This window comes from Monopterus albus, unplaced genomic scaffold, assembly GCF_001952655.1.
Source record: "Monopterus albus unplaced genomic scaffold, M_albus_1.0 scaffold58.1, whole genome shotgun sequence".
In the NCBI taxonomy this organism is placed as follows: domain Eukaryota; kingdom Metazoa; phylum Chordata; class Actinopteri; order Synbranchiformes; family Synbranchidae; genus Monopterus; species Monopterus albus.
The window spans coordinates 1,171,183-1,197,557 of NW_018127938.1; the positions used below are offsets into that span (position 1 = coordinate 1,171,183).

The window sequence follows — 26,375 nt, forward strand, 5'->3', positions numbered from 1 at the left end:
ATCTTATATTTACATAAAGAAAATGTCAAAGTACATTATTCAAAACAAAAACTGGAAAGAGTAGAGTTAACTTTTAACTTGTGGGAAACATCATTTCCTTTAAGGTTTTCATTTTTATTTGTAGATTAATCTGTCTTTTTCTGGTTAGAGATGTGTAGGGTTCATGTCGCACCACCTACTTATTCGCTAATTTAAAGGAAGAATCTAAATTGCCACCGCAAGTGTCGCAGACTGAAATAGAACTACCAAAATGGCGTCTGAAACTGTCCAGAGGGGCCTAAATTAAATAGGTGTCTTAATATAAGCCGGAGATCTGGGTCGTAAACCATTCTGGTTATACCATTTAACAGAATTCTACATGCATCTAAAAGTTTTATGTGTACATCTGAAATATGATTAATGTCAGGTATAACCTCACATTGTTGTCGGATGTTTTGTTGTTGTAACGGTGTTTTACTGGCAGTGTAGCAGCCAGTGGGTCTTCAGGAAAAAGCGCCAACTTCTGCTGCACCACACACCCATGCGTCTAAAGTGGCATATACTCTGTAAATGACACGAATAATGGATAATCTGTGAATATACTAAACTTTCATCTGTAATGGCTCTCGCAGGTAAGATTTAAAACATGTCTATACATTGTAGGGGTCTTGAGAATTTGTGTTCGTGAACTGCTTGAAACATAGTACTGCCTGTTTTCTCCTCCCATTTCTTCAACGCAACGTTTTGACCCAGTTTTGTCTGTGTTATCTGCAAAGTGCTCGGCAATACTACTTTATTTTGAGCTGTCGTTAGTGGCTACACCGTAGGCACCTTATAATACTTAAAATTCAACAGTTGTTACTGTAAACGGTAATATTTCAGACGTTGGGGGGACTCGAAGAAGCGCTATCAATAAGTTAGCGTTAGCAAGCTAACATGTTATATAATGCGTTGTTCAGTTGACAACAGAGTTGGATTTGTAAGACAGAGCCATCTACATTAATTTAATCTAGGTAGTTTGGTTGTAGTGATAGAACTGCGTAGTAGCATTTCTAAGTGCGCAGTTACTGTCGTTCTCGTTGAACTCTGATGGCGCCACTAAAATTTAATTCTGCGTTTCCTTTTCTTGCCAGTGAGGTGCGCTGTTGCATCTCAGTAGTAAAAACATCACCACAGGGTACAGAACAAAAGATGCCGGGACTGCAGGGTGAAAATGTTGTGGCTGCGCTTGGGAGCCCCATCAAGAGGAGCAAACTGTCTCTGAAGTTCTTCCAGAAGAAGGAAGCTAAACGGGCTCTGGATTTCTCTGAACCAAAAATAGGTGAACCGAAAACAGCAGAACCAGTGGAGCCTGAGGCAAGGTGGGTCTGTGCTGTCAATGTGCCTTTCATACGGGGCATATGCAAAGTTCAAAACACCGCTTTGACACCTTGGCTGGCATGGTCTGGTCCAAACAATTTCGTTGTACGTGTCACAATGTTATAATGACAATAAATAAAGCTGCTTTTTCTTCTTCTTATACATTTCTATCATACTATGGTGCTAACTTCACAGCCTTTGTGATAATAGATATGTAGATGGGCATACCTTACATTTCGCCGTTTGGTTTGAAATACATTAGAGCCCAATTGATTAAAAGAAGAAAAGTATAGTTGTTTATGTATATTTGTATTCAGAAAATGCCACATAGTTGATGGTTCTAGCTTATCCATTGTGAGGATTTGTCACTTTTTCTGGTCTTAATGTTGTAATAAATGAAATATCTTTGGGTATGGAATATTGGTGAAATACAAGCAGCCATTGGAAGACATCACCTTGATGTTTGTCAGACCAAACAACTAATTGATTATTTGAAAAATTACCAGCAGCTTAAATGATAATGAAAATAATGGTTAGTCCTAAAATGCATTTTTATTTCACTTAAATAAATCTCCATGCCCCTCAAATCAGAATATTAAATACTGTCAAGTAAAGACTTTCTTTTCTGTAAGGGGAAAAAAAGAGAATTCTGTTACTAGGGATACTTAGGCCCAGCCAGTATTCAGGATTGTAGTTAATCAGCTATGACTGGCTAAACTGTATTATCAGAATCAGAAGCTTTATTGGCCAGGTGTGATGGACACACGAGGAATTTGACTCAGGTACATCAGCTCTCAATGTGCAAAACAGTAAACCAGCATAAGGCTGTGTAATATAACAAAATAGCAGTATTAACATCAACAAACAGTGCAAACAATGCAGAAAAAGCAGTATAAACAGACAGTAAACAATGCAGACAACAAAGGAATGTTTGTTGAAATGAGATAAATAGGGGTAAAACCGAGTATTTAAGAACTAGATACCTATACAAGTCTCTATAATCTGTATGAGGTATATTTACAGGTATTTGCACTGAGGTTTATTGTCTAATCATACTGTCGTGGGTTAAGTGTTCATCAGGGTGATAGTCTGGGGGAAGAAACTGTCCTTGTGCCTGGTTGTCTTAGTGCACAGTGACCTGTAACGCCGTCTAGAGGGGAGGAGTTCAAACAGATTATGTCCAGGGTGTGAGGGGTCTGCAGTGATCCTCTCCGCCCTCCTTTTGACCCGTGAGGTGTACAGGTCATCTATGGAGGGCAGGCTCACACCAATGACCTTTTCTGCAGTCCTGACTGTTATGGTGTACATTGAGCAACTGGACTCTGCAGACGAGTGATACATACAGCAGCAGAACAATGTGTTTTTACAGGAGTTGTTAATAGTGAAAGCTTCCATTTATATTAATCCCCCCCACATTGCATGCTTTGCCTGTGTCTATCTGGCTGTCACCGACTTTGGATGATTCTGTTTATGACTTAACCCTTCAGTGATATCAGAGTGTGGTAATCAAATACAGTCTTAATGATAATTAAAATGTGAAACAGTAATACTGGCTGTTACTGTGAAACTGAAAACCGTTTCATCATAGTTAAAAGTTTTATTAATAATGAAGTGGGTAAGAACTGACATCATATTGGCCACCTCTAGAACTGCAACAAACAAACAAGTAACTTGCAGATTTTGTTTTTGTTTTTAATTTGAAGTTGTTTTCTTGTCCACTGTTCAGCGGCTGTGATCAGGTGGTCCCTGGTCCTTCTCCATGTCCAGCCTCACCTGGTTTTCTCTTGCCATGTGAGAAGAGAGAGAACTTGGTGCCATTTGTGGGGCTTAACAACCTGGGTAATACCTGCTATTTGAACAGCATCTTACAGGTGGGTCATTACTAGAGACAGATATGTATCTTTAATAGCTGTTTGGGTACAAACATAAATGTGTAACATGTTTAGAAAGGAAAAGGTGTTTGTTAGATATTTGACTAAAGAACTCACAAATAGACAACTTTTTTAATGTGTCATTTAATATATCGCATCATGATACAGGCCTTGTCTTACACAGAGAACTATAAAGCAACTAACAGGAAACAATTTCAGGGGGGGAATCACATTTCCTTTTCCTATATTGCTGAGCTACAGAAACAGATTACTACACTATAAAAACAGTCAACAAAAGTGTGTCTTTGCTGTAGATAAGTGGCTTCTCCAAAGTGCTTAGTGTCCCGTCTGTGATGTGCAGTGTGTTCAGGTTATTCTCTCACTGTGGCATCAGTGTTTGGATGTAAACAGACAGAAATAGTCAGGTCCTGGGAGTGTTTATGACACATTCAGGCACTTGTATGATCTCCTCTGCAGCACCTGTTCAAATAGTGTTTGTGTAGCTGTGTATCTCAGGGTCATGTTTCATCCTGTATATGGAATAAGACAGTTTTTCTTGTAGATTAAACTGAGGGCCAAGGTTACACAGGAAGATTATTCTATAATCAGTATGCAAGCAGAAAATATTCCAGTATTGTATTACTTCCCTGTTTGTAGTATTATTGTGTACTGCACTGCTGTTGCACAAGGTAGCTGCAGGTGTTGAAAGGACATAAACCAGATTTCAGTTTTCAAACACAGGGCCATAGAAGGTTTTAAAAGTTTTAAATTTAATTTACAAAGGTCTTAAAAGGTGTATGCAGTAATGTTAGCCTTAAAATGTTTTAACTTGACTTTTGCAAAGATGTGTGTGTAAAAGCCCCTGGTACTGTTGTTCCAGAGCACTGACTTTGTGTAATTAGTTACTTTTTAAATTATTGATCCATCTATCCTTTTTAGCCATCCACATTCAGGTTGTGTTTAATGAATAATTAATTAAATTATTAGGAATTAGTTGAGCAACTGATGTGAATTACTGCCATTATGTGGTATAAATGGCAATAGATTCATGCATAATAGGTTAAAATAGGTGATAAAACAATAGTTTTTATCACCCTCTACCTAGGGGTGTGATGAGATCTTGTGGCATGAGATCTTTCGATATTAAAACGTGACGATATTTATTGTTGAGGTGAAAAGCTGTCTCCTGATATCGGTACATAACAGAACCAGAGCAGCAACCAGCATGACGGAGTGTGAGGGTGAAATTGGCATAAAAGGTGCCCCTGCAAATTTTTATGTTCAATTTGTAGAAAGGAGTTGAGTTAGGTCACACAGCTTCATTCTCATAAAGTAGAGCTGAAGTGACATTCATTACAAGCTGAATAGTTAAAACATCCAAAGTGCACCTGCATTGCTTTGCATTTTATGACTATCAGTCAAATAAAGAACAGTTTTCAAAGTCATATATTTTGTAATTGAAGAATTCTTAAAAATAGGGTTAAAATGTTGTCTCGTTCTTGTGGACCCATTATTGTGTATCGCCTCGTCTCATAAGCTGTGTGTGTTATGCTTCATACTTTTTTTAGTATGGCTGTGAATACAACTGCATTCTGTGTAGTATTAAAATAGAATTTGACTTGGAGAACTGTGCAACCCTGTTAATAATGACTGTTATTGTTTGTGCACAAGTTCAACATGTATCACCTATGTCTATCAGTAGACCATAAGGAGTGATATCCTTATCTGTCATTATCTTGGCTCCAGTTGGTCCAGAATGCAGCTGCTCGTCTTCTGACTGGTACACGGCGTCATGAGCATATAACCCCAGTTCTTGCCTCACTCTATTTGCTTCCTGTTTGCTTTAGGATTGATTTTAAATTGTTGATGTTTGTTTATAAGGCTGTGCATGGTCTAGCACCTTCATCTATCTCTGAGCTTGTACATTTTTATGCTCCAGAGAGGACACTTGGGTCTTCCAATCAGTTGTTCTTGGATGTACCTAAATCCAGAATAAAACATTGGGGAGACTGAGCTTTTGTGGTATGGGAATAGTCCTATACGGTGGAATAGTCTCCCTCCTTAAAACTCATTTGTATTCGCAGGCCTTTAGCAACATCTCTGATTGATGTATTTGTTTTTGATTGTGCATTTTTGCTGTTTTATTATGTATGTGGGATTTATTTGGTTTTATTCTTTTCTGTTTACTGTAAAGCGCCTTGTAGCTTAGATTTAGAAAGGTGCTATCTAAATAAATTTTGCTTGCTTTCTTATGTCTTTATTCAGTTTGTAGTAGCTTCTTCTATACAGACAGGCTCCTTGTAAACAAGAAAAGATAAAAAATATGATGACTAATCTTGTTGATGCCTGATTACTTCGACAGGTTCTGTTTTATTGCCCGGGGCTCAGAGAAGGCATAAAGAAACTGTACAGCCTGTCTAAATGCAAAGACAAACCAAAGGAAGAGAGGGGTAAAAGTGAAGAGGAGGTTGGTGCAAAATAAATGTTTATCATTTTATTTGATAGAATATATATCAGCAAAGAGTGTCTTCAGAAATTACCACCCACTGCAATTACAAACTTTGTGCAATTCAGAAATATTTTATTTCTTCAGCCACATTCTCAGCAGTCAGAAGGTGTAGCCGAGTCCCTGCCAGCTCATATTGAGCTCCTGTGTAGCTTCAACAGCCTGATAACATCAGTGGAGCAGCTGCAGTCCAGCTTCCTGCTCAACCCCGACAGCTTCAGTGAAGGAGAGCTCGCTACACCGCCTCGGAAAATATTGCATGCACTCAGGTAATCATGTGATCATTTTGAATAATGAATTGTAAAGGTCAAAACCATTGCAAAACTTGGTGTGTCAAACAACTTGATTGTATAATGCTTTAATGAATAATGAGTTGTACCTGTACAGCTGTACTTATCTTAGATTTAAATAGGTTTGCTAATTTCTCCTCTAATCAGTGAATAATATGGGACAAATCTGTCATTTGCTACAGAAAAGTGACATATGTTTGTTTAAGGCCTAGAACAAGACCTTTTTCCCCTTAACCCTGTTCTTAAATCTGATTTATTTAGAAAACTTTTCCTTAAAGCAGTCTCATCTGCTCAACACCATTGGTTTGACTGTAATAAAATATGTAATTCCATGAAAAATAATTAAACATGCGATCTTATTGCATGGATGAGCGAGAATCTAAAATTACCATGTAACAGCATTTCAAGGAACACCAAGGTGTGTGCACTTAGGAAAATAGACAAGATCATGACAACATCATGGTGATGAATGCATATACATTTGATTGAACTACTCTATAAAAAGTGAAATTTAATGACTAATGCCCATTTAAAGTCACCGATGCTAGTTTTTAAAAAAGCACGTTTTTCATTCATTTTCAAAGCTGAAACTGTAAATTGTTCTATTTTACATCATTAGTTCCTTAAATAATTGATCAATTAAACTTGCCAAACTAAGCAAATAGTTTTTTTTCTTTTCAGTCCACTAATTGTCAGCTCTCTGATTTGTGTGTTGCAGGCAACTGAACCCCATGTACGAAGGATATCTTCAGCATGATGCCCAGGAGGTGCTCCAGTGCATCCTGGGATATGTCCAAGAAGCTTGTGACACCATCAGGAAGGAAGAGGAGTTGGACAGGGACAAGGATGATGAGGATGTGACAAAGGTTAAAATAGAGAACAGTGACCATTTGGGTCCCAGCAGTTGTGTAACAGAATCCCAAGCTCCCCCAGAAGAGGACGGCCAAGTCACTGGGAAGAGAAAAAGTGACACAGAGGTGGGAAACGCCAAGAAGAAACCAAAATCTGTCAAGTTGAGGAAATCTCATGTAGAGGAAGACAACACTGGTAGAAATAAACCCTTTACTCGCTCCAAAAGGAAGTCCTCCAGTGACATCATGATGGATAGCACCCTAGACAATGACACAGAGGAGGGGGGGATGAAAAAACTTACTGGGGAAGATGGAGGGAGTGACAGTGATGGGAAAAGTGAAAAGGCATCCAAAAAGGCAAATGGAAAAAGAAAGAAGCAAGATAAGCTGAGCTGGCTGAAGCCTTCTGTGAAACAGCCAAGTATTTTCTCCAAGTTCCGCAGTGTGGGGAAGATCAGCTCCACAACTATGAAGAACCAAAACAAACCAGAGCAGGATGACAGACAGAGTGATGATGAAAGCCAGAGTGAGAAGACCAGGGAGGGGCTGTCACCACAAGACACAGCTGAGGACCAGAAGGCAGTGAAACATCAAGGTATGAAATGACTTCTCAGAAGAACGGGACACGGGCAGAAAGCAGAATAACTTTATTCAGTCTAGATTTACCTTGGCTGTTTTGTTCTGTTCTGTTCTGTCAGCTGCAGGAAAAAGGAATTGATACATATTGGGCTTTTTGCAGGCTTCACCAAAGTTAAATTCAAGACTTATTAAAGACCTTTTAAAGAATTAAATAAATAAAAAAAGCAAATTAGTTTTCACAACCTCCAAATGAAGCCTTTAAGAACAGTGTGCAAATGTGATTTAGTCAAGTTATATTCTAATTATCTATGGGGTTGCAAATGATTAGTTTTACCATCTCTTTTAATTAGTTATTTTAAAAGCAACTTTACACAGTTCAGTAGAATTAAAGGAAAGGAGTAAAGACAGGAAAGGCCAGTGCTGAATTTCACACCTGCCCTGTAAACGCAGCATCAGTAGTTCAGTGACTGCAGATAACAAAGGAGAGATCACTCAACCAGTTCTGTGTTTGTTGTTTTCAGAGGGCCTAGACCTGATGAAGCGCTTGTTCCAGGGCCAGCTGGTTCTGAGGACCCGTTGTCTGGAGTGTGAGAGCTTCACAGAAAGGAGAGAGGACTTCCAGGACATCAGTGTTCCTGTGCTAGATGACCAGCCCAGCAGCCTAGACGACCTCTCAGAGGGTGAGGATTTGTACTAGTACCATTTATGAAGCAGCCGTGTACAACCACACAAAAAAGAAGTGCTGGCACCACATTGAAAGCTCTTAAGTATGTGTGGTGCCACACCAGAGTCCAAACATTGCACATTGAAATCCTGCTCTGTTTTCTCTGTAAAAACAGCCTGAAGACATCCATAAAAATGCAATGACATTAACATGTACACTCTTACACAAAGCTGAAGAAAAATGATTTAATATCTGATTTACTCTCGTTCTAGTCTCACCAGATCCTAAACCAGAGCTGAAAACTCTGAAATGGGCCATTGCCCAGTTTGCTTCAGTGGAGCGCATTGTTGGTGAGGACAAGTACTTCTGCGAGACATGCCATCACTACACAGAGGCTGAGAGGAGTCTGCTGTTTGACAAAACTCCCGAAGTGATCACCATTCACCTGAAGCGCTTCTCTGCCAACAGTTTAGAGTAAGTTGATGAACTACAAGCACATTTACCGGCCAACCTTCCATTTATTTGTAATTGTTGAAAAAAAAATCTGTCAGTATTGTAAAGTCACTGAGCTTTGAAGCTTTATTCAAAAAAGACAGAGTGGGTTTGACTACAAGTGAGTCAAACCGTAGATTCACTTATGTCCATGTAAAAGTACCAGTTTTAACTAATATGTGTCTAATGTTCAGTTTTCTGAATTTTCTTTTCAGTAGAGTGAAAAGAAAATGTGGAAAACATGAGAACAGTTTTTAGTAAGATAAATAAATATAAATAGAGCCGGGGAATCCTCTCTCCTGTGTGCCTCCTTTCTTTCTCCTTTGTCATGTATATCTCAGGAGGAACTTTCCTCACTACTAGTGTGAGTCATGCTTTTCTGCTGTATATCAGCTTGCTGGTTTCAGGAGGCACTTCACTTTTTTCCCTTCACTTTCTTTGCTACTAGTCTTCATTACACCTTTCTCACTACTTCATCTTAGTCATGATGCTAGGAAAACCGAATTTTGTGATCTTCAATCTCTGACTTGGGGGGAGGATTATATCTCCTTTCCCTGGCTCCCCATGCGGTAGCATTTGTGTAGGACCTCACTGGGCGGATCGCATTAACACTGATTCTGTGCCCTGACAGAGAATCGAACCCCAACCTGCCATACCAAAGTCAGTGGTGTTGTCCACCGGTTACATAGGGACATATTTTGAATTTTTACCGGTTTCTGATATTGGTTAACACAGCTTAGCAAGGAAAAGGGGATGCTAAAGGCCCACGCTGATGCTGTGCGCTGACAAAGAATCAAACCCCAAATAAGATGCTTTTGTGTTGAGTTCAGAAAGCCTCAGCTGTGATGAGTAATACAGTACAGTAAAATACAGCTGTTAACTTGGTTTTTTAATGTTATATAAATACACTGAAATTCCCATTATTTGTATTCAAATTGACAAAGCCCTCCTTAATGCCTCCTTGGCTTTGACAGCATAAATACCTAGAAAATACAGTAAAATGTAATGAAGCTTGGTAGTACACAGAAGTAGAACGGGAACAGTTTCTGATTGAAGACAGTACCATGATCATGACTGTGTGATTTATTAACTCCTGTAGTAGGTAGTAACTTGTCTGTTTTTCCTGTCTAGATTGGATCCATATGCAGGTCTGTCCAAGGTGAACACTCCCTTACAGACCCCCCTGACCTTGTCTCTGGAGGAGTGGTGCACCCAACCTTCGTGCACTAAAGGTCAACACTATCAGCTGTTTGCTGTGGTCATGCATAGCGGAGTCACCATCAGCAGCGGCCACTACACTGCCTACATCCGGATGTCAGACCTCAAAGATGTGAAACTCTGGCCGCAGGACAGAAAAACAGAAGAGGGTGAGGAGCAGAAGAGTGAAGAGGGAACACAGGTGAAAGATGAAGTGCTGGACTACAATGATGGAGAAGTGTCTTTTAGCCTTAATGCAAAGGGACAGAGAGGAGCAAGGTTAGGGGGTAAGAAGGTATCTGAGGGTGGGGTTGGACTTTTGGGGGGGCAGAGGAGTTTGTCTAGTCACGAGTTTGGGAACAGCAGCAGTGGAGCAACAGAAGGATCTAAACACAGAAAGACCATCAGTAGCCTGGGCCAAAATACTGAAGCAGGACTTAAAAAGGAGCTTGAGGCAGGAGAGGAGGCTTCACTGTCTTCCTGTGTTGAGGTGGAGGCCACAGCGCAGCAGTGTTTGAACAGCCTCCTGGAATATGAGGACAAATGGCTGCTATTTGATGACTCAGAGGTACGTTTGTTTGAGGAAGAGCAGTTTCTGCGAGCCTGCTCTCCTGAGACGTACTCCTCATCGACACCTTACCTACTATTCTACAGAAGAATGCCAGAGCCTGGGTGCTAACACTGGGATGGCATGGCATGACGAGGTTGTGGGAGTCAGGATTTTTGTCAACTGAGAACTCTGCTAAAGAAGTTGTTTTTGTAATACTACAGACTGTGCCAAAAACACTGTGGCTGCTGCCACAGCAGCTGAAGTGACCCTTGAGGCCAGAAGCTCTGCAGCAGTCAGGTGTCACTTCAGGGTCCAGGCTGTTCACAGCTTCTTGTGCACTCACATCAAAGTTAGACTTTAGACTTACTCCAACACACAGGGGCTTTATTTTCTATTGTCCGGGAATGACTAAACCTTTTTTCTTCCCCAGTCTTGCTTCTGTAAGCTGAACACAGAGGGCTATCTGTATTTTTACGGGCTTGGACACTGGCTTTGAGACTTTTTTCTGTTATTTGTGATGCTTTTTTAAATTCTTTTTTTGCAAATTGGAAAAGCACTTTTTAACTAAACTGTAATTGAGTGAAAATGCAAAAATGTTCTTTTCTTCATTTGAAGGAGACTGTCGGTGCTGCATTTGGAATAGAGGACTCAACTGTTACCTTTACAAGAAATGCAGAATAATGGAGTTAGAAAACATGCTATCACTAGGCTATGAGAAAAACCATACCCAGCTCCTGTACCAGAGGTTTTTCTTCTGCACTGATCTGTTAAGTTAAAAACACAGACACTTTTTCTCTCTCCAACCTTAACTCGGTGCCATCAGCTGGTGAAATCTAGTGTTGAACTGATTTCCAAGCCACAGTATCAGTATGGAAGGGTATTGCATTCACCAAAGAACAACACCGGAGGACCTTTTCTCATTATTATGAAATCCTAATCTATTTATGAGATAATGCAGGGGTTGGAACACTACAGAACTTAACCTGAAAATCATGAGGTTTTAACAAATTCTTCTGTATCAAAGCAATTCACTGATAGTTGTCAGTACATCCAGTCGCGTATAGCAAATTGAGCTGTTAATAGCTAATTGGCATACTTCATGTTCCAAAATGTAAACAAATATATGTTAAAACAGCTCTCAAAATTGCTGTACTGAGCAAGAGTAGGAAAACTTCAGAACATGCTTAAGCACCATTGATATTTATCCAAAAGCATATAGCAAAATGAACTGATCACAGCTAATCTGGCATGCGTTCCAAAATGTAAACAAATAAAGCCTAGGCTAAAAGCAGTGCCCACAGTGTAACATACTGTATCAATGGCAGCAGCATGTTGCCTATACTTCTGTTTGAACAGGTAATACTTTCACAAGAAACAGCAAGTATAATGTTGCCTCAGGCCTGAGTTACTGTGGGCTGCAGCCCAGGTGCTGTTTTTAGTCAAGCTCAAACATGCTGGTTAAACTAGGCTACAACCATGTCTCAGAAGAAAAAGCCTATTAAGAGCATTATTTCAATAGAAGCCTACAAATGTTCGGCAAAATCCTTAGTAGAATATAGTCTTACTGTTAATTTATTTTTGGTATGTGCTATTGTGTGTACTGACTGAATTATGTTAATACTGAAGAAATCTTAATTCCAAATGTTTCCCTTGCAGGTTCTGAGGCTTTCCAACACACGTCTAGAGTTATAGTGTAGACAGCAACTTTGAGGCCCGTTTTTAGCCTTTATTTGCTTACATTTTGGAACATAAAAGTTTGCCAAATTGGCAACAGTTCACTTTTGCTTTGCACTATTGGATGTAATGACAACTATCACTGTATTACTGTTACAAAAGAATTTGTTAAAACCTGATTATTTTCAAGGAAGTTCTGCGGTGCTCCAACCTCTGCTTTATCTAATTTATGAGAAAAGGTCTCCTAATTATGAGGCGGTAAGTCATATTACAAGAATACATACAGAATTTTATTTCCCTTTGGGAAATGCAATGTGCTTCCGTAGCATCATCCAACCTATATTTACATAAACAAAAATGTCGGGTATCTAATATTATGCACGGGTAATACTCCATCTATGCAGGGTGTAGAGTTGCCTGCTCAGCTTTTTAATGGTGCCAATTCAGAGTGAATAAAACTTAGCCTAAAGTCTATAAAGATTTCTATTTTGTTCAGTAAGCTATCAGGTTTTTATACAGTTTGAGGAGACATGAAAAACTGCCTCATTTATTATTGAAAATGTAATTTAGTATGAGCTAAGTGTAAATCAGAAATTTGGGTCTGTTTCGTCATTTAGTCTTTTACTCCATTCATAATTTAGTTTTATGCTGTGGAGAGAACAGAGTCAGAGATATAAGGGTTTAAAATAGGGCTGCAACCAGCAATAATTTTCATAATCAATTTGCTTTTTAAAATGTCAGGAAATGAAGAAACATCTTATTCCTAAAGTGATCAAGTAACACATATCGTTTTATCTGACCAACAGTCCAAAACCCCCTATACATTATCACTAAAATGTTAAATGATTCAAAACTGATATAATAACTTGGAATAATTATTTTTAAGTTGAAGTGTAGGAAATGTTATCCTAGATATAGTTAAAAACAGGCTACACTAAATTGAAAATACAGCCCTCAAAGAAAGCAAATAGTCTTTTCCTTTAGAAGCGAAACCAGGCAATTTGGATTTTAAATTCTCAACATTATAATTTGACTGTCACCATATTGACAAAAGGACTAATTGTTGCAGCTCTACTTTAGACCATTTAGAGCAAATCCCTGACCTGCTAGACAGACTCACAGCATAAGACCTACCTCCAGCTGTTTTTCCACTTTTTATATCGAGAAAAGGATCAGTCAGAAAAATCATTAATGGCAAAGTATTTATAAACAAAGGCAAAACCAGACAGGATTTGGGACTGCACAGGGACAGATTATTCAGACTTCAACTAGTTTGAAAGTTAGCAAGTCCAGAATCACAACTCCACACATCGGAGCAGTATGGATGCTTGCATACTTCACTGGCAGTTGGTACACATCAGGTGTGAACTAATGGGTTTGACTACAAGTGAGTCAACATCCTGCTGTCTACAAAATGTCAGGCTCGTTCCAGCCTGATGATCCAGTTAAAATTAAATTCAGATGTTGCTCTCAGGACTTGAGCAGTGTGAAGAATTTGTCCCTGTGAACACTCAATGACATTAAAGCTGATCACGCCTCAAATTTGGTTTGTGCTGGTTCAATCACTTTCTGATATTCTGTCGCTTTGCATGTAAAAAACAAAACAAAACAAAAACAGCTCATTAAGTTTTATGTATTCAGAATATTTGCCCATCTCAGGTTCTACATCTGAGGTCCAGTGGTGGTTTCAGGGATTGACGAGCTTCTAATTTAGCTGTGTTTGTGAGTAACAATACATTTTAAGCTACATTTTGTTATTTCACTATAAATCATATATATATGGGTATGATTTCTGAAGTGTGTCCTTTAAGTTGTACCTCATTCCAGCTGTAATTATATTGTTTCTTAGGTTTATACGAGAAGCAATAAAGGTTTTACCTTCTCACTCCACTTTGGCAATCCATTTCGTTGCCGACAACCATTCGATTCTTTTATTGTCCCCAATGTAACATTAATCCTACATAAATATTAAGGAAGCAAAAAGATTAGCAGCATACACCAACTGAACATTAAAATATTTATTTTGTAAAATATTTAAAATAAACAAAACAAAACTACATAAAATTATACAAAGATGTTCAAAGTACCTAACTTTAAAACACTGTCGCTTCAACTAAAATGATAAAGCGCCATGATAAATAATGGTAACATTTTTTGCATCTTTTCCTCTCACTGTTTTGAATTACATAAACTTTCAAGTTGTAAAATGCATTGCTACACCGTAATAAAAAAGTGCACACATGAAACAGTACTTTTTTTTTTTTGACACATCGTACATAATTAAAAAGACACCTTGACTTTTAAAACCTCACCTTTATCTGCAGTCACTTGTCAAAATTTGGCAGGAAAAAAAATCTTTTTGGCACTTCAACCAATAAAATGATCATAGCGCTCTTTTCATATTCTGTGGTTTGGTAGCTTAACGCTAAGACGTTTCTCTTGGTTCCAAGAAGGAAAACTTTAGCATAAAGAAAAAAAAAATACTTGCTCTTTTTTGTGACAAATGGCCAGCAAAGAAAAATTCTAAATGCCCAGGATTGCCTTTAATCTTTCACTTGTTCGTCCCTCTGATTGTGTAACAGTTTATCTGTAAACAAATTAAGATACTGGAATGACGTACCGAGCTGCAACACTTTTAGCTCAGTCTCTGAGACAGTGAGCAACTTTGAAGAAACATTCCTATTTACACTCAAGAATAAATTAATATTGCAATTTCTGCTCTGTGTGTGTGTGTGTGTGCGTGCGTGTGTGAGTGAGAGAGAGTCTGTGTGCGTTTTCTCTTCATCTTCAAATGTCAACCTTCCGAAGACTCATTCTGCTGAAGGAATCTCTGGAAAAAGAAAAAGAAGAAGAGATGTAATACAAAGAGCATTTGCACAAAACATCTGGTTTTCAGCTCTCACACTAGTTTGATCTCACAGAACACAAAACATGAGTTGGAGCATTAAGTGGACTTGCTGTATATCCTACTGATTTAGGCATTACTTAGAATGGTTTATCTATTGTCATTTCCCTAAAGCTCGATTCTCACAGATATTCATCCTACAGTAAAACAACAACAGAGCAACTGTGAGGTCCAGATGTGGGAAATGATTTATGTGTTTACAGCACATTAGATGCCAAATCACAACACAGCGATTTGTGACACTCATAGACACGACTGTACAACTCTGGAAAGTCATCCTGGCTCCAAAAAGTTGAACTATATCCTACATCCTGCTGCTTAACACTGCTGCTGGCCCTCTTAGCCCATGTTCAGACTGAGTATCGAATGCAGCCCTCTCTATTCATTTATAGTTCCCTCACCCCCAACCAACGCAGACCCTTGCATAAAAAAAAAAACCAGCATGGAGTTACATTTTACTGCACTCAGTATGAATGGCCGCTTACAAATGAATGAGAAAGGCTCCATTTTTTGTCCAGCAGTAGATACAGTAGTACTTTCAGCCACAAATTTGTGACCCCAAAGATAAAAAATAGGGTTGATGTTATTTTATATGCAACATTATTATGTGAATGTAAAATGAAGATTTCCCAATGTGAACCTAGTGAAAAATTCCACTTATACTGTTGTAAAGATCCCCTGATTACATTTTCTTATCTGGAACACAGCTCTAACTATGCCCTGGCGTCCCAGAAATACCGATGAGAAGCGTAAACTATACAAATGATGCAAACACACAACATTAAGCATCACAAAATGTAGTCTCACAGTCTCAAACTACCTTGTCAAGCTGTCCGTTTGCTGCATTTTTACAGAAGCAAAAAACAAAGACTAAGATTTAATTTTACATCCACAATACAGAGCATTATCTGGCGCCACACGTGCTCATTATCTCTCACACAGTTACTCTGTCACGCACAGAGGCAGTGCCCCAGTTCAGTCCTACCTGTGTGAGTTGACCTGCAGCACAGGCTTATAGAGCTGAGGGATCTTTCTGTTGATCAGGGGCTGCAGTGCCTCCTTCAGCCGGTGGTAATTCCTCTCCAGCTCCCTCTGGTACTCCTTCTGGTCCGGACCAATTAGACTTTTGTTCTTACGCAGGGCATCTTCACACCTTTGGGGAAGAGCCATGAAATACTGTCATGAAAATTCTGTACTATTCTTTCTGTATATTGCTTTGAGTAAGGTGATGCAGCAAGGTTTAATGGGCTTACATTTAGGTAACTGTGAATGAATATTATTGTGTGGGTGCTGAGTAAGCATCCACACTATTGTTATCCTGTTCTTTATTTATTATTCTGTTCTGTATCAGAAACAAATTCCTTATGTGTGTAACATACTTGGCCAATTAAAGGTGATCATTATTATTATTCTTCCGTACTTTTTTTTTCCACTCAACTCCTCCTGCATAATTTCAGCTAGAAAAACTATTCAAATATCAAAATGGTCAGCTTTTTAAGGACATTATGTTCCCCATTTTTACAACATGGCATAATTTTCAGGACAGGGTCGGACCACATTTTCACCGTATACTATAGTAAAGCATTTTTTCAGGAGAGGGTGGCTGTGGCTCACGAGGTAGGGCAGTCGTCTCCTGACCAGCAAGTTGGTTCGACTCCCGGTCTCCCCACATGCCTAAGTGTCCCTGAGCAAGACACTAAACCCCGAATTGCTCCCGGTGGCTTGACTAGCGCCGTTGTGTGGCAGCCTGTCGTCATCGGTGTGTGAATGTTGTGTGTGAATGGGTGAATGGTGTATGATCTCCTGTAAAGCGCTATGGCCAGTGCAACACACTGTGGGAAAAAGCGCTATATAAATACAGTCCATTTACCATTTTACGTACTTGGTAAGACATATTTTTCAGGAGATCGGACCCCATTTTTACAACATACTGTTCACAGGACTGCCATTCATCATGCGCTGTCCATACCTCTTTGTGAAGTCTTTGAAGCAGAGCCGGAGCTTGTTGTGGTGTCTGTACAGTTTGGGGTCACTAGGGATCTCTGACAGGAACACCTGGGCCACCTCCAAAGGACCCTGATGAAACCAGATCATTTGATCATGCTACAACATTACTTACTTTCATAAGCTTTATGAATAGTTCATCTATAATAATGTGTTGGTATGTCAAAATATCAAAACTCAAAGCAGAAACCCCGTATCCTAATGTTTCCTGGGAAATGAAACACTTCACTGAATCTATTTTACAAAATACCTTTACCTGGTTGACAGTTGTGCCAACTGATCCCTGTAGGACCATCTGCAACATCTTGGCATCAGCAGGGTCCTGGTGGGTGGCAAAGGCCAGTTCCTGGGTTTTCTTCTGCATGTCCTCTATTGCCACCTCGATGGGTGTGGAAATAATCTGGAAAGTGACATACAAGCGGTTTTAGTGATCAGGGTGAACGTGCGCAGCAAAGGTTAGATTAAAAAGGACACCTGATCTTCAAAATTAATTTTCCAACAATGGAGATCTGTAGCTTTCTAAAAAACAATAAAAAGTCTAAGTGATCTTCATCTTGTTTTTCTGTAAACTGGAATCATTCACCAACCTCCTCTTTGTGGATGATGTTTATCCGCGTCTTGATGTAAGGGAAAGCATGAGAGGTGGTTAGGATGGTCTTGCGTTTGAACTGTTCATGCAGGTCCCCATGGGCCCGCCCATCCAGAGTGAAAGGGGTGCAGTAAACAAAACGTCTCAAGTTGTAGTTCTTGTCAAAATAGGTGATGCGGTCCTTCATCTCATAAGTGTCAAAGTACGGCTCCACATATGTGATCTGAACGAATGCCTACAGGAGGAGAAATGGTTCAGTCTTTAGGTTGTGTTTCTACCCTTCTCTTGGATATTCAGACTAATGACTTGACTATAATCAATGTGAACTGTCATTTGTCCAACAATATGCAAGTGTGCACTCTGCCTAACAACTAACTTTATTTGGGTCCAGTTTGCACTTGTCCACTGGGTTGGAGTCCTTAATGACTTCTACCTGGTCCTCTCCAAATCGCTCCCCATAGAAACCCTAAGAGGAAGTGCAGCACAGGCCCCATTAACCTCTGGTAGAAGACTAACAGCACAGATGTCTAAGAAATAAAACCAATTCAAATCCTAGTCTGAACACAACACTGCTGGACCTTTTAAATTAAGTGGTTGGATTAAAAATCTGTCATAAAAACATTTATTCGAGTCCTGGAATAAAACCTTATGGGAATGTCACATGTAACCGTCTCCTATTTGGCATTTATTACAAATAGTTTTGTAATCTTGTCATATTTACCTCTAGCCTGTGAGAGATTTCTGCCAGCTTTGTGATGGCAGGCTCCTTGTACACAAACTCCTGCTCATCCAAGTCTCCAAATTTTGAACCATAAAATCCAACTCTGAAGTAAGTACCAAACATCCTCTTCACATCCTGCAAGCAGAGAAAGCTACATGTTAAGTGCTGAGCAGGAATTTGAATTAAATTCACACATTACTTAGATCCAAACTAAAGTCATCATCCAAATGTGACTTCAGATAAAGAATAAGTGAAAAGTAAATGGTCTTATACTTGTATAGCGCCTTTCTATGCTTTTACAGCACACTCAAAGCGCTTTCACATTATTCGGCCATTCGCACTCCCAAGCACTCACGCATTCACACACCAGTGACATCACCGGGAGCAACTGGGGGTTCAGTGTCTTGATCAAGGACACCTCAACATGTTGACTGGACAAGCCGGGAATCAAACCGCTAATCCTCCGGTTAGGAAACGACCCGCTCTACCTCCTGAGCCACAGCCGCCCAAGTCACTATAATGAACAAGTGAATGCTTTTGCTGCTGTGTTTTCTTAGAAGAAATCCATTTGACAACAACAGACCTTAGCTCACAGTCTGAGCGCAAACACTGATTTTGCTTATTCTGCTCACTGTGTTGCACTCGCTCTACAGCATACAAGTTAATACAAGGGCTGAGATATCTATGGAACTCAGTGTCTGACAGAGAGCAACCAAGAGGAGGGTCAGCAACCTCCAGAACACCATCCACACATTTGTTCAACTGTAACCACAGTAGTACAGGTATGACATATCTGCATCTACTGCTGTATTGGAAACATGCACTCCATCTACATACAATATTTACAGATTGGCACATAAAATTACAGTGACACATGAAAGCAACTCAAGATCCACAGTAAAGGACGAATACCGTACAGATCAATCCGACTCACTATTCAGTTACAGTTTCATCAAATGGTCAAGTTTTTCAAAGACCTTTGTTACTAAAACAGAGGATATTGCATGTTGTGTTTTAGGAGGATTTTATCCAGACAAGAGCAGCTGTAGGTGTACATACATCAGATGATTTGTCTTTACAGTAACAGCCCCAGACCATAATGTGCTTCTGGCAGAGGATCACTTTTGGTACAATATCATAAATGCAGTGTTAAAAATATATTTGTACTGTAATCTTTTAAAAACAAATGTTTCTAAAGTTCCATGCAAGTAAATAATATTGTGTAAGTAAATAGAAAATAACTAGGTGCACGTCTGAGACTCCCCTGAAATTTCATTTTGAGGTTTTCACGGGGTCCAAGCTGTCAATAGAAGGTCTGAGACCCCACAACACCCCCTGTAATATAGTACATCTAAATATTGCTCAATAAATTGAAGTCAAATTTAACTCGTTTGCACATATTTCCATGTTTGTTTTTCTGTTTTGAAAAGAAAAAAAAAAAAGGCCACCAAGCTCAAATTCTAAACTGGGTGAAGGCTGCTAAAAGCAACCTTAGGGCACAGAAAGAGAACAAAAGCAGCACTGATAAAAGTGTTTCTACAGAACAAAAACAGACATAACTTCTTCATATTGCCATAACCCATGATATCTCAGCAAGTATTAATGGGAAAGTACTCCACTGAAATCCAGAACCTCAGAATTTTGTGCTGCACAGATTTCTACTTGGAAAGAAAATCCAGAAGGTAGCTCCACAATTAAGTAAAGAAAGGATGCCCATCAGGTATGGCACAGGTGTATGCAAAAAGCTCTCTATGTGTGTGTGTGTGTGTGTGTTTGGCATAGTTTGGGGGGTGTGTGTGTGTGTGTGTGTGTGTGTGTGTGTGTGTGTGTGTTTGGCATAGTTTGGGGGGGGGAAGCTGTAGAAAATCAAGGTGACAGATCCATATTCTTGTAAAAGATAATTACATAAACCTTCTTGATAACTACAAGTTTTTGGAAATTTAAATATATACCTTTAATGGCTGATTTAAATACAAATAAGAAGCAACAATTTAAGAAGCCCTGAAAACTAAGGAACTTACCACAAGACACAATTAAGTAAAGTGGAAAGGAAGGGTCGGCAACCAGGGAAATGAAACAGGAGAAAAAAAAAAAGAACAAAATTTTAATCAGGACTTGGTTCCTCTGGAGAATTACAAAAACAACACAACAGCAAAAATATCTCCATTAATTTTAAGAAAGAATTGACTGAGGAGGATCCAGACCATGCAAAAACAGACAGTTACAAACAAAACAGAAAGATTTAAGTGAGAAAAAGATCCACAACCTTCAGAAACACACCATGCACTCAGTGCATGTCCAAAATCACTGTCCATGTCATGCAACAAACTCAGGAGTTAATACTGTTAACAAAAGAGCAATGGATGCAAAAAAAAAAAAAAAAAAACAAAAAAAAAAAAACCCAAACATCAGGGGTCGATTTAGTCTGCATTTTTAAAAGAAAAGGCATGAATACAAAACTAATCAAAATCAAAAGGGATAAATCAAGTAATCCTGAGATTACTGTGAGTTGAACCCTCTTGGAAAACACTTGACTGCTCCGGAAATTTGGTTCCAGATTCAACCCAATGCAAGTTTGAAACACCCTGTTTTAAAAGGCTTATTGAATTGTGCATGGAAAGAAAGACCCACAGCTAGAGCGGGGAGGCTAACAGATACCCTTCACATAAAAACAGTGCACTGAAATCGAGCCCTGTGTTGGAAGATGAAGTGTGACAACAGATGGTGCCAGCCAATATGTGTTTTTTCTGGCTGACACACCAGCAGAGAGACAGAAGGTGAGGATGGGAAAAAGGCGGTTGTGCAGGTGATGCATTCGCTGAGGTTCTTGTCATTATTGTCACATACTGTGGCTTCCATGCACAGCCTGCCAACAATGTCATGTACAAAAAAAAAAACAAAACAAAGATCCTCTTGCACAGTAAGAGGACAGAGCAATAGAGGAATTTGGTGAGGATGTTGCTGCTCGTATAGCAAGTGTCCCCTAGTGGGGGCAGACAGGTAACATTGTCTGCAGATGTTAATGAACTGGATGTACGTAACAAAGCAGAGAGTAACTGAATGCTGCCAATGGCTTTGCAAATAAAAAGATGAGAGTAAATAAATACAAAAAGATAAACAACATGAACAGGGCCAAGCATGAACCTTTAGCCACCTACCTCCCAGCCAGTACTCTGTGTGACAAAGAGAATACAGGACAAGTGAACGACGACACACATACACCCTCACACTCATTGTGGCACAAACACCCACAGCGATGTTACAACAAGAAGAATGGACTCTCAAATTAGTTAAATCCATGTTACTAAGTATCGAGCAGGAGAATACAGCAACAGACCTCACACCTTTTTCTGAAGTAAACATGGGATCTTAGCCTTAGAGAATGAGGCAAGGGTGATCATGTTTTGTCACCAAGTAAATGCTGACTTTGTAAGAGCTGTTGCTCTGCACCTCAGATGACTGTAACTTTGCTCACACAGAGTCACACAACCAGCCCTTAAGAAAAACCACAATTGGTCTTCCCACACCTCATGCATCCTTAGTTTCATATTTTATAATAAAGCATGCAAGGCATCGGACAAAATCTAAATAAATATACATATATGTAAGAATTAAAAGGGGCAAATAATAAAATCATGCAAAGCTGCATCTGTGTGAAAGCTGGTTTGTAAGCAATGTGAATACATAAGCAGGACATTTCTTGTTTGAGGTTACTGTACCTGTGTCAACACTAACGAATGCAAATTATTCTGAGGCACTGCAGATGAGAAGCAGTGATCCTTGTATCTGGACCTTGTTTTTATCTCAGTTTACTAATTTAAAAATCCCTGCTGGAAGAAACCTATGCCCTCTATACTGCCTCACAGATGTGACAGAAGTACTGTGTATGATAAAAGGCCATCTGTGCAAAACATTCATCTGACTGTGTGAGTGAGGTTGTGAGGTCTTTATACTGAATGATGATTTTGGAACACACTGTCCACTTATCATTTTCAACATCTGCACTACATGGCTCTAACTGGATTTACACAAGAACAAGTGAAAAAACATTTGTAACCCTGTATAACCCAGATGTGATGTTTTCGTAGGAAGAGATAATGGAAACTAAACATCAAATCCGAGTCACATTGAGGTAAGAAATACTTTTCTCTTTTGGCTCTTGTAAAAATCCATCACATGAGGCTGCTGGAGTCTAGTGAGGAAGAGGAGATCAACACTATGTGTGTGTGTTTACCTGGTGAACAATCTTCCCAAAGGCTTCCTGTAGTTTACCATGAATGGTGGATAGCTTCTTTGCATCCCTGTTGGCTTCATGGATAGGGATCAGTACCTTATAAACTTCATTTACGGCCTCGTACATGCCGGCCTGGGAGGGTGAGAGAGACAGCTATTAGTGCAGTACAATCAGTCATCCAAAACTACACATCTGTCTAAACTTATGGATTTAGACAAGTTCCATGTAAATCTGACCAGTAGTACTTAGGCTAAAAATGCAGCTATTCTGAGTAACCCTGTATATTTAAATCAAATAACTATGACCCCCAGTGAAATTCATTCATTTTGTGAGAGAAAGAGGAAGCCACTTGCTCCAAAACTCGCAACTTAATCTACGTCATCTTTGTCAGCATCCTTCCATCTAATCAACCATCTCCTCCTCCTCCTCCTCCTCCTCTTCTCACCATGGAGAAGGAGGCAGCAGCCTGCTCCAGGAGTCCCACAAGACCGATCTCTGTGAAGTATTTCCCTGAGCAAATGCCCTCTTCATCCGGTGACACCACATCATCAGAGACTGCAGATTCTTCCAGCACGTTAGAAGAAATATTCTGGAGCACACGTGCATACACATACATACAATACAAGCATGTGCATTAGAAGACATTATTTGCATCTAGACATTATGGAGATTACCTCAGCGGACAGGCTTACTGTATGTACAAGCAATATTACTTGGACTGTCCCTACCTGAAAGGTGACACAGCCCACAGGCAGATACTTGCGATCCTCCAGCATGCTGAGGTATTCTGCTACCAGGGCAGCACTGTGCACCAGACACTGAGCAGCCTCAGCGTGGTTGTTCCTCTCTGAGTGTTTTCCAGCCATGTTCTGAAGCCACGTCAGCCGTAGGTCTGGAGACGTCTGGTAACCTTTTGCAATCCTGGAGATAAACATGAAATGAAAAGACAGAGACACACCGGACACGTGACTGTAGTACACTGAGAAGTAACCAAAAGGAGTTTGCTTGAGTGCACTTGTTTTCTGTACCTGTACATGAGATCTATCAGCATCTCAGGATCCTCCTGGTGCTCTTTCATCTTCACTGTGTCAGATAGGATCATGTGCAAGTTAAAAACAAGGTCCTGGACCTAGAAAAAAAAAGTGGCAGACTTACTTTACATAAGTTGCTTCCCCAGTATTTTATCTTACACTAAACAATGTGTAGGGGGGGGGGTACAGAAGTAAAAAAAAAGAACCACTGAATTCAGCATTAACCATAAGTAATTAGTCGTCAGCAAATCCCCAGTAGCAGACATTGAATAAACAACCTGATGGATAAATCAGTACCTGGTCTGGGAAGGTGGTCTCCCTAAGCTCAAGGTCCTCCTCTGCGTATGTGAGGATAGTCTTCAGAGAACGACGCAGGAACTCCTCATTAAAATTCTGAGATGTTCCCACCAGCGAAGAAAGAGACATGGTCACTTGCATCTTCACTCTGGCAAAGTTCTGAAAGTATAACCACAAAGAGAAAAAAAAAGTTGAACAAATAATATTTTGTCAAGGCCACTGTCTTTAGTGTGAGAGATATGGACAGTGAAAGAAGCAGCAGAGCCAATTTCCCTCTAGTTTGGAAGTCATTTTCATAAGGTCTGTGTATGGAATGTCTGTCTGTATTAATACAAATGCAATGATGCATCCAAGTAAATGAACCTAAGCTGGAAAGCTGATTACAGTGTTTGGTATTGTACTAAAATGGGTAATATAAAATGAAAGAAAAATAATAACAGTAAAAGATAATAGTAAACCTGGCCAACCAGCACTAAATTTGTTCTTCATATTAACAAACATATTTTTAATGACAGTGCTTTTAAAAATCATCTCATTCTGAAGAGTATGCTCCCTGAAAAAGGGGTTACAATGTTTCTTAACATGTGAAATTGAATGAGAGGCCATTTCTGGGGGCATGGGTGGTGGTAGGCTGAACCTTCACCACTGATACTAGTTTCATGAAAGCATTTTAAGCTAAGATGCTGTGCTGTCGGTTGGAAAGCAACTTTTGTTCATGACCATGGGGTGGAGAACAGCAATGTACTCACGTTGCCAATCTCAAAGTTTTGCCTCATGAGGAGATAGAGGGAAGCACTAGCATGGGCCCTGATGGTGCTGATGCTGCTGCTGCAGCTCCTCAGCAGTCGCAAACACAGGTCAGCGCACTGCTCTGTCTCTTCCTCAAACAGCAGTTCAGGAAACTGCACAACCAAAGAGTAATACACCCAAATTAATAAAATATGATGATGTCCTGGAAGAAATTGTAAGAATGAAGTTAAATTAAGTTAATTAATAAAAGTCCAGTAGTCTAACCTTAGACACCAGCGCCCTCTGTGTAGCAAAACAATGCTGCAGGTAGAGGGCACTCTGGTTACAGGCCATGCTGTGGAGCAGCACCTTCAGCACACCACCCAGGATACTCTCCTTCGACTCTGTCACTGATACCGTCTGTGGAGAGGGGGATGCAAAGAGAGTTGTCACAAGAGCGCGGCAGGATTTATGTATGCTTAAGTGTATGACTACATAATTGTAACAGTGGTTTCGTTTGTAATTGTGCTGATGCCTGTTTTCATTGTGCTTAGGTAAATGTAGAAGGTTCTGTATGCTTGCATACCTGTACAATGATCTCCAAAGTATCAAGAATAATTAAGTTGGCCTCTGTTGCAAGGTTACCATCAATAAGCGCTTCATGTTCCAACTCTGCTCTGGTCCTATAACAGAGAAACCAAAGTCACACATTAATAAACAGCTCACTATGTTTTTTATGATGTATCCTTCAACATTGCATGAGCTTTCAGTCACCACAGTCAAGCGATTACCCATAATCCTGAACCATGTAAAAGTCCATGTATGTAAGAAAAATGCATGTGCCGGGTGAGACAGCCAATTTTATTATTTTATCAAATTCACTGCTGACATAATAGGTTTTCTTGCAACAACTGTGCTAAGTGTATTATAGCTATTTGTCTTGCTCCATGTGAAATCCAGTGTTGCACGGCAAGACTGCTTAACTTGCATGGCAAACATCTCAACCTTTTCAAACACTGCATGCTAATCCAGTTACAGCCTAAACCTATCACTTCACTCACTGGAGAGTTAAGAGGTTTGAAGAGATTCATCATCATCTGGTCTTCATTACTAAGTAAATGAACAGCTATGTAATCCATTCCTGGCCTATAGGTGGAACACCAAGGTTAAATGTCATATATCTACATGTCCTAAAACATTTAAGTATATGAACCTGGGACTAGTTTGTAAGTATCAAATTTTTTGTTCTGAGCCAACAAATAATCTATGACAGACAAATCTATGGCTAAATTTGTCTTGTTTTTTGATTCAGCAGCAACCAAGGAGGCACATGACTTTGAACCCCAAAACAAGAAGCACACTGGTTAAAAAGCAAAACAGACCCACTGCAACCACTACCAGCCCTGAGACAGACACGGTTACCAGGACAGGGGGACCGATGGGATGGGGGAGGTTCAAGGGTCTCTGTTGGTGCATTCATGTGCAAGTGTGAACTCAGAAAGTTAAAAGTGAGATAACATGATTACAATGCAGCTGAAATAGCTTTACTTAGCACACCCTAAAAAATTAGATAACCTTTTTTGTGACTTGTTCAAAAGGAGAGTTTATCAGAAAGTCTAATCTAATATAAACCAATGCATTTGTTTTGCCATTTCAACTGCCTGACTTCCCATATGCATAAGAATACACCATCAATGAGAAACTAAAGTAGGGAGAAACTCAAAGGAACACACTGCAAATGTGGACCATACAATACCTGACTGATCTGTGACTCCTACACATAAACAAAAACACAGCAGCATGAGAGAACAAATGGAAATGAACAGAAAACAAAGGCTGGAGTTGATTTCACA

General features: G+C 39.6%; 2 protein-coding genes across 2 annotated transcripts in view; one reads left to right on the forward strand and one right to left on the reverse strand.

Moving 5' to 3' along the window:
- The first annotated feature begins 300 nt into the window (after window positions 1-300).
- Window positions 301-12,613, forward strand: usp1 (ubiquitin specific peptidase 1). The gene is made up of 9 exons (XM_020602767.1): window positions 301-611; window positions 1,113-1,340; window positions 3,065-3,209; window positions 5,572-5,676; window positions 5,803-5,984; window positions 6,724-7,451; window positions 7,957-8,115; window positions 8,372-8,573; window positions 9,723-12,613. Exons 2-9 carry the CDS (start codon window positions 1,171-1,173, stop codon window positions 10,465-10,467), a joined length of 2,436 nt encoding a protein of 811 aa, XP_020458423.1. The 5' UTR covers window positions 301-611; window positions 1,113-1,170; the 3' UTR covers window positions 10,468-12,613.
- Window positions 12,614-12,743: 130 nt separating this feature from the next.
- Window positions 12,744-26,375, reverse strand: part of dock7 (dedicator of cytokinesis 7) — a 46,997-nt gene continuing 33,365 nt past the window's right edge. The window contains exons 35-50 of the mRNA XM_020602734.1: window positions 25,109-25,205; window positions 24,808-24,942; window positions 24,543-24,695; window positions 23,794-23,952; window positions 23,494-23,594; window positions 23,194-23,386; window positions 22,911-23,054; window positions 22,466-22,597; window positions 21,390-21,404; window positions 18,232-18,357; window positions 17,887-17,976; window positions 17,509-17,745; window positions 17,178-17,321; window positions 16,887-16,993; window positions 15,903-16,070; window positions 12,744-14,842 (exon numbers count right to left, since the gene is read on the reverse strand). Coding sequence (XP_020458390.1) covers window positions 14,800-14,842; window positions 15,903-16,070; window positions 16,887-16,993; window positions 17,178-17,321; window positions 17,509-17,745; window positions 17,887-17,976; window positions 18,232-18,357; window positions 21,390-21,404; window positions 22,466-22,597; window positions 22,911-23,054; window positions 23,194-23,386; window positions 23,494-23,594; window positions 23,794-23,952; window positions 24,543-24,695; window positions 24,808-24,942; window positions 25,109-25,205 — 2,044 coding nt within the window. The 3' untranslated portion in view covers window positions 12,744-14,799. The remainder of the gene's footprint in view (window positions 14,843-15,902; window positions 16,071-16,886; window positions 16,994-17,177; window positions 17,322-17,508; window positions 17,746-17,886; window positions 17,977-18,231; window positions 18,358-21,389; window positions 21,405-22,465; window positions 22,598-22,910; window positions 23,055-23,193; window positions 23,387-23,493; window positions 23,595-23,793; window positions 23,953-24,542; window positions 24,696-24,807; window positions 24,943-25,108; window positions 25,206-26,375) is intronic.

Excerpts from the sequence above, each read along its gene's own strand:
- usp1 (XM_020602767.1), top strand. The coding sequence starts at position 1,171 with ATGCCGGGACTGCAGGGTGAAAATGTTGTGGCTGCGCTTGGGAGCCCC. Across the intron at positions 3,210-5,571 it reads ATTTGAACAGCATCTTACAG|GTTCTGTTTTATTGCCCGGG; the intron begins GTGGGTCATTAC and ends TTACTTCGACAG. Across the intron at positions 5,985-6,723 it reads AAAATATTGCATGCACTCAG|GCAACTGAACCCCATGTACG; the intron begins GTAATCATGTGA and ends TGTGTGTTGCAG.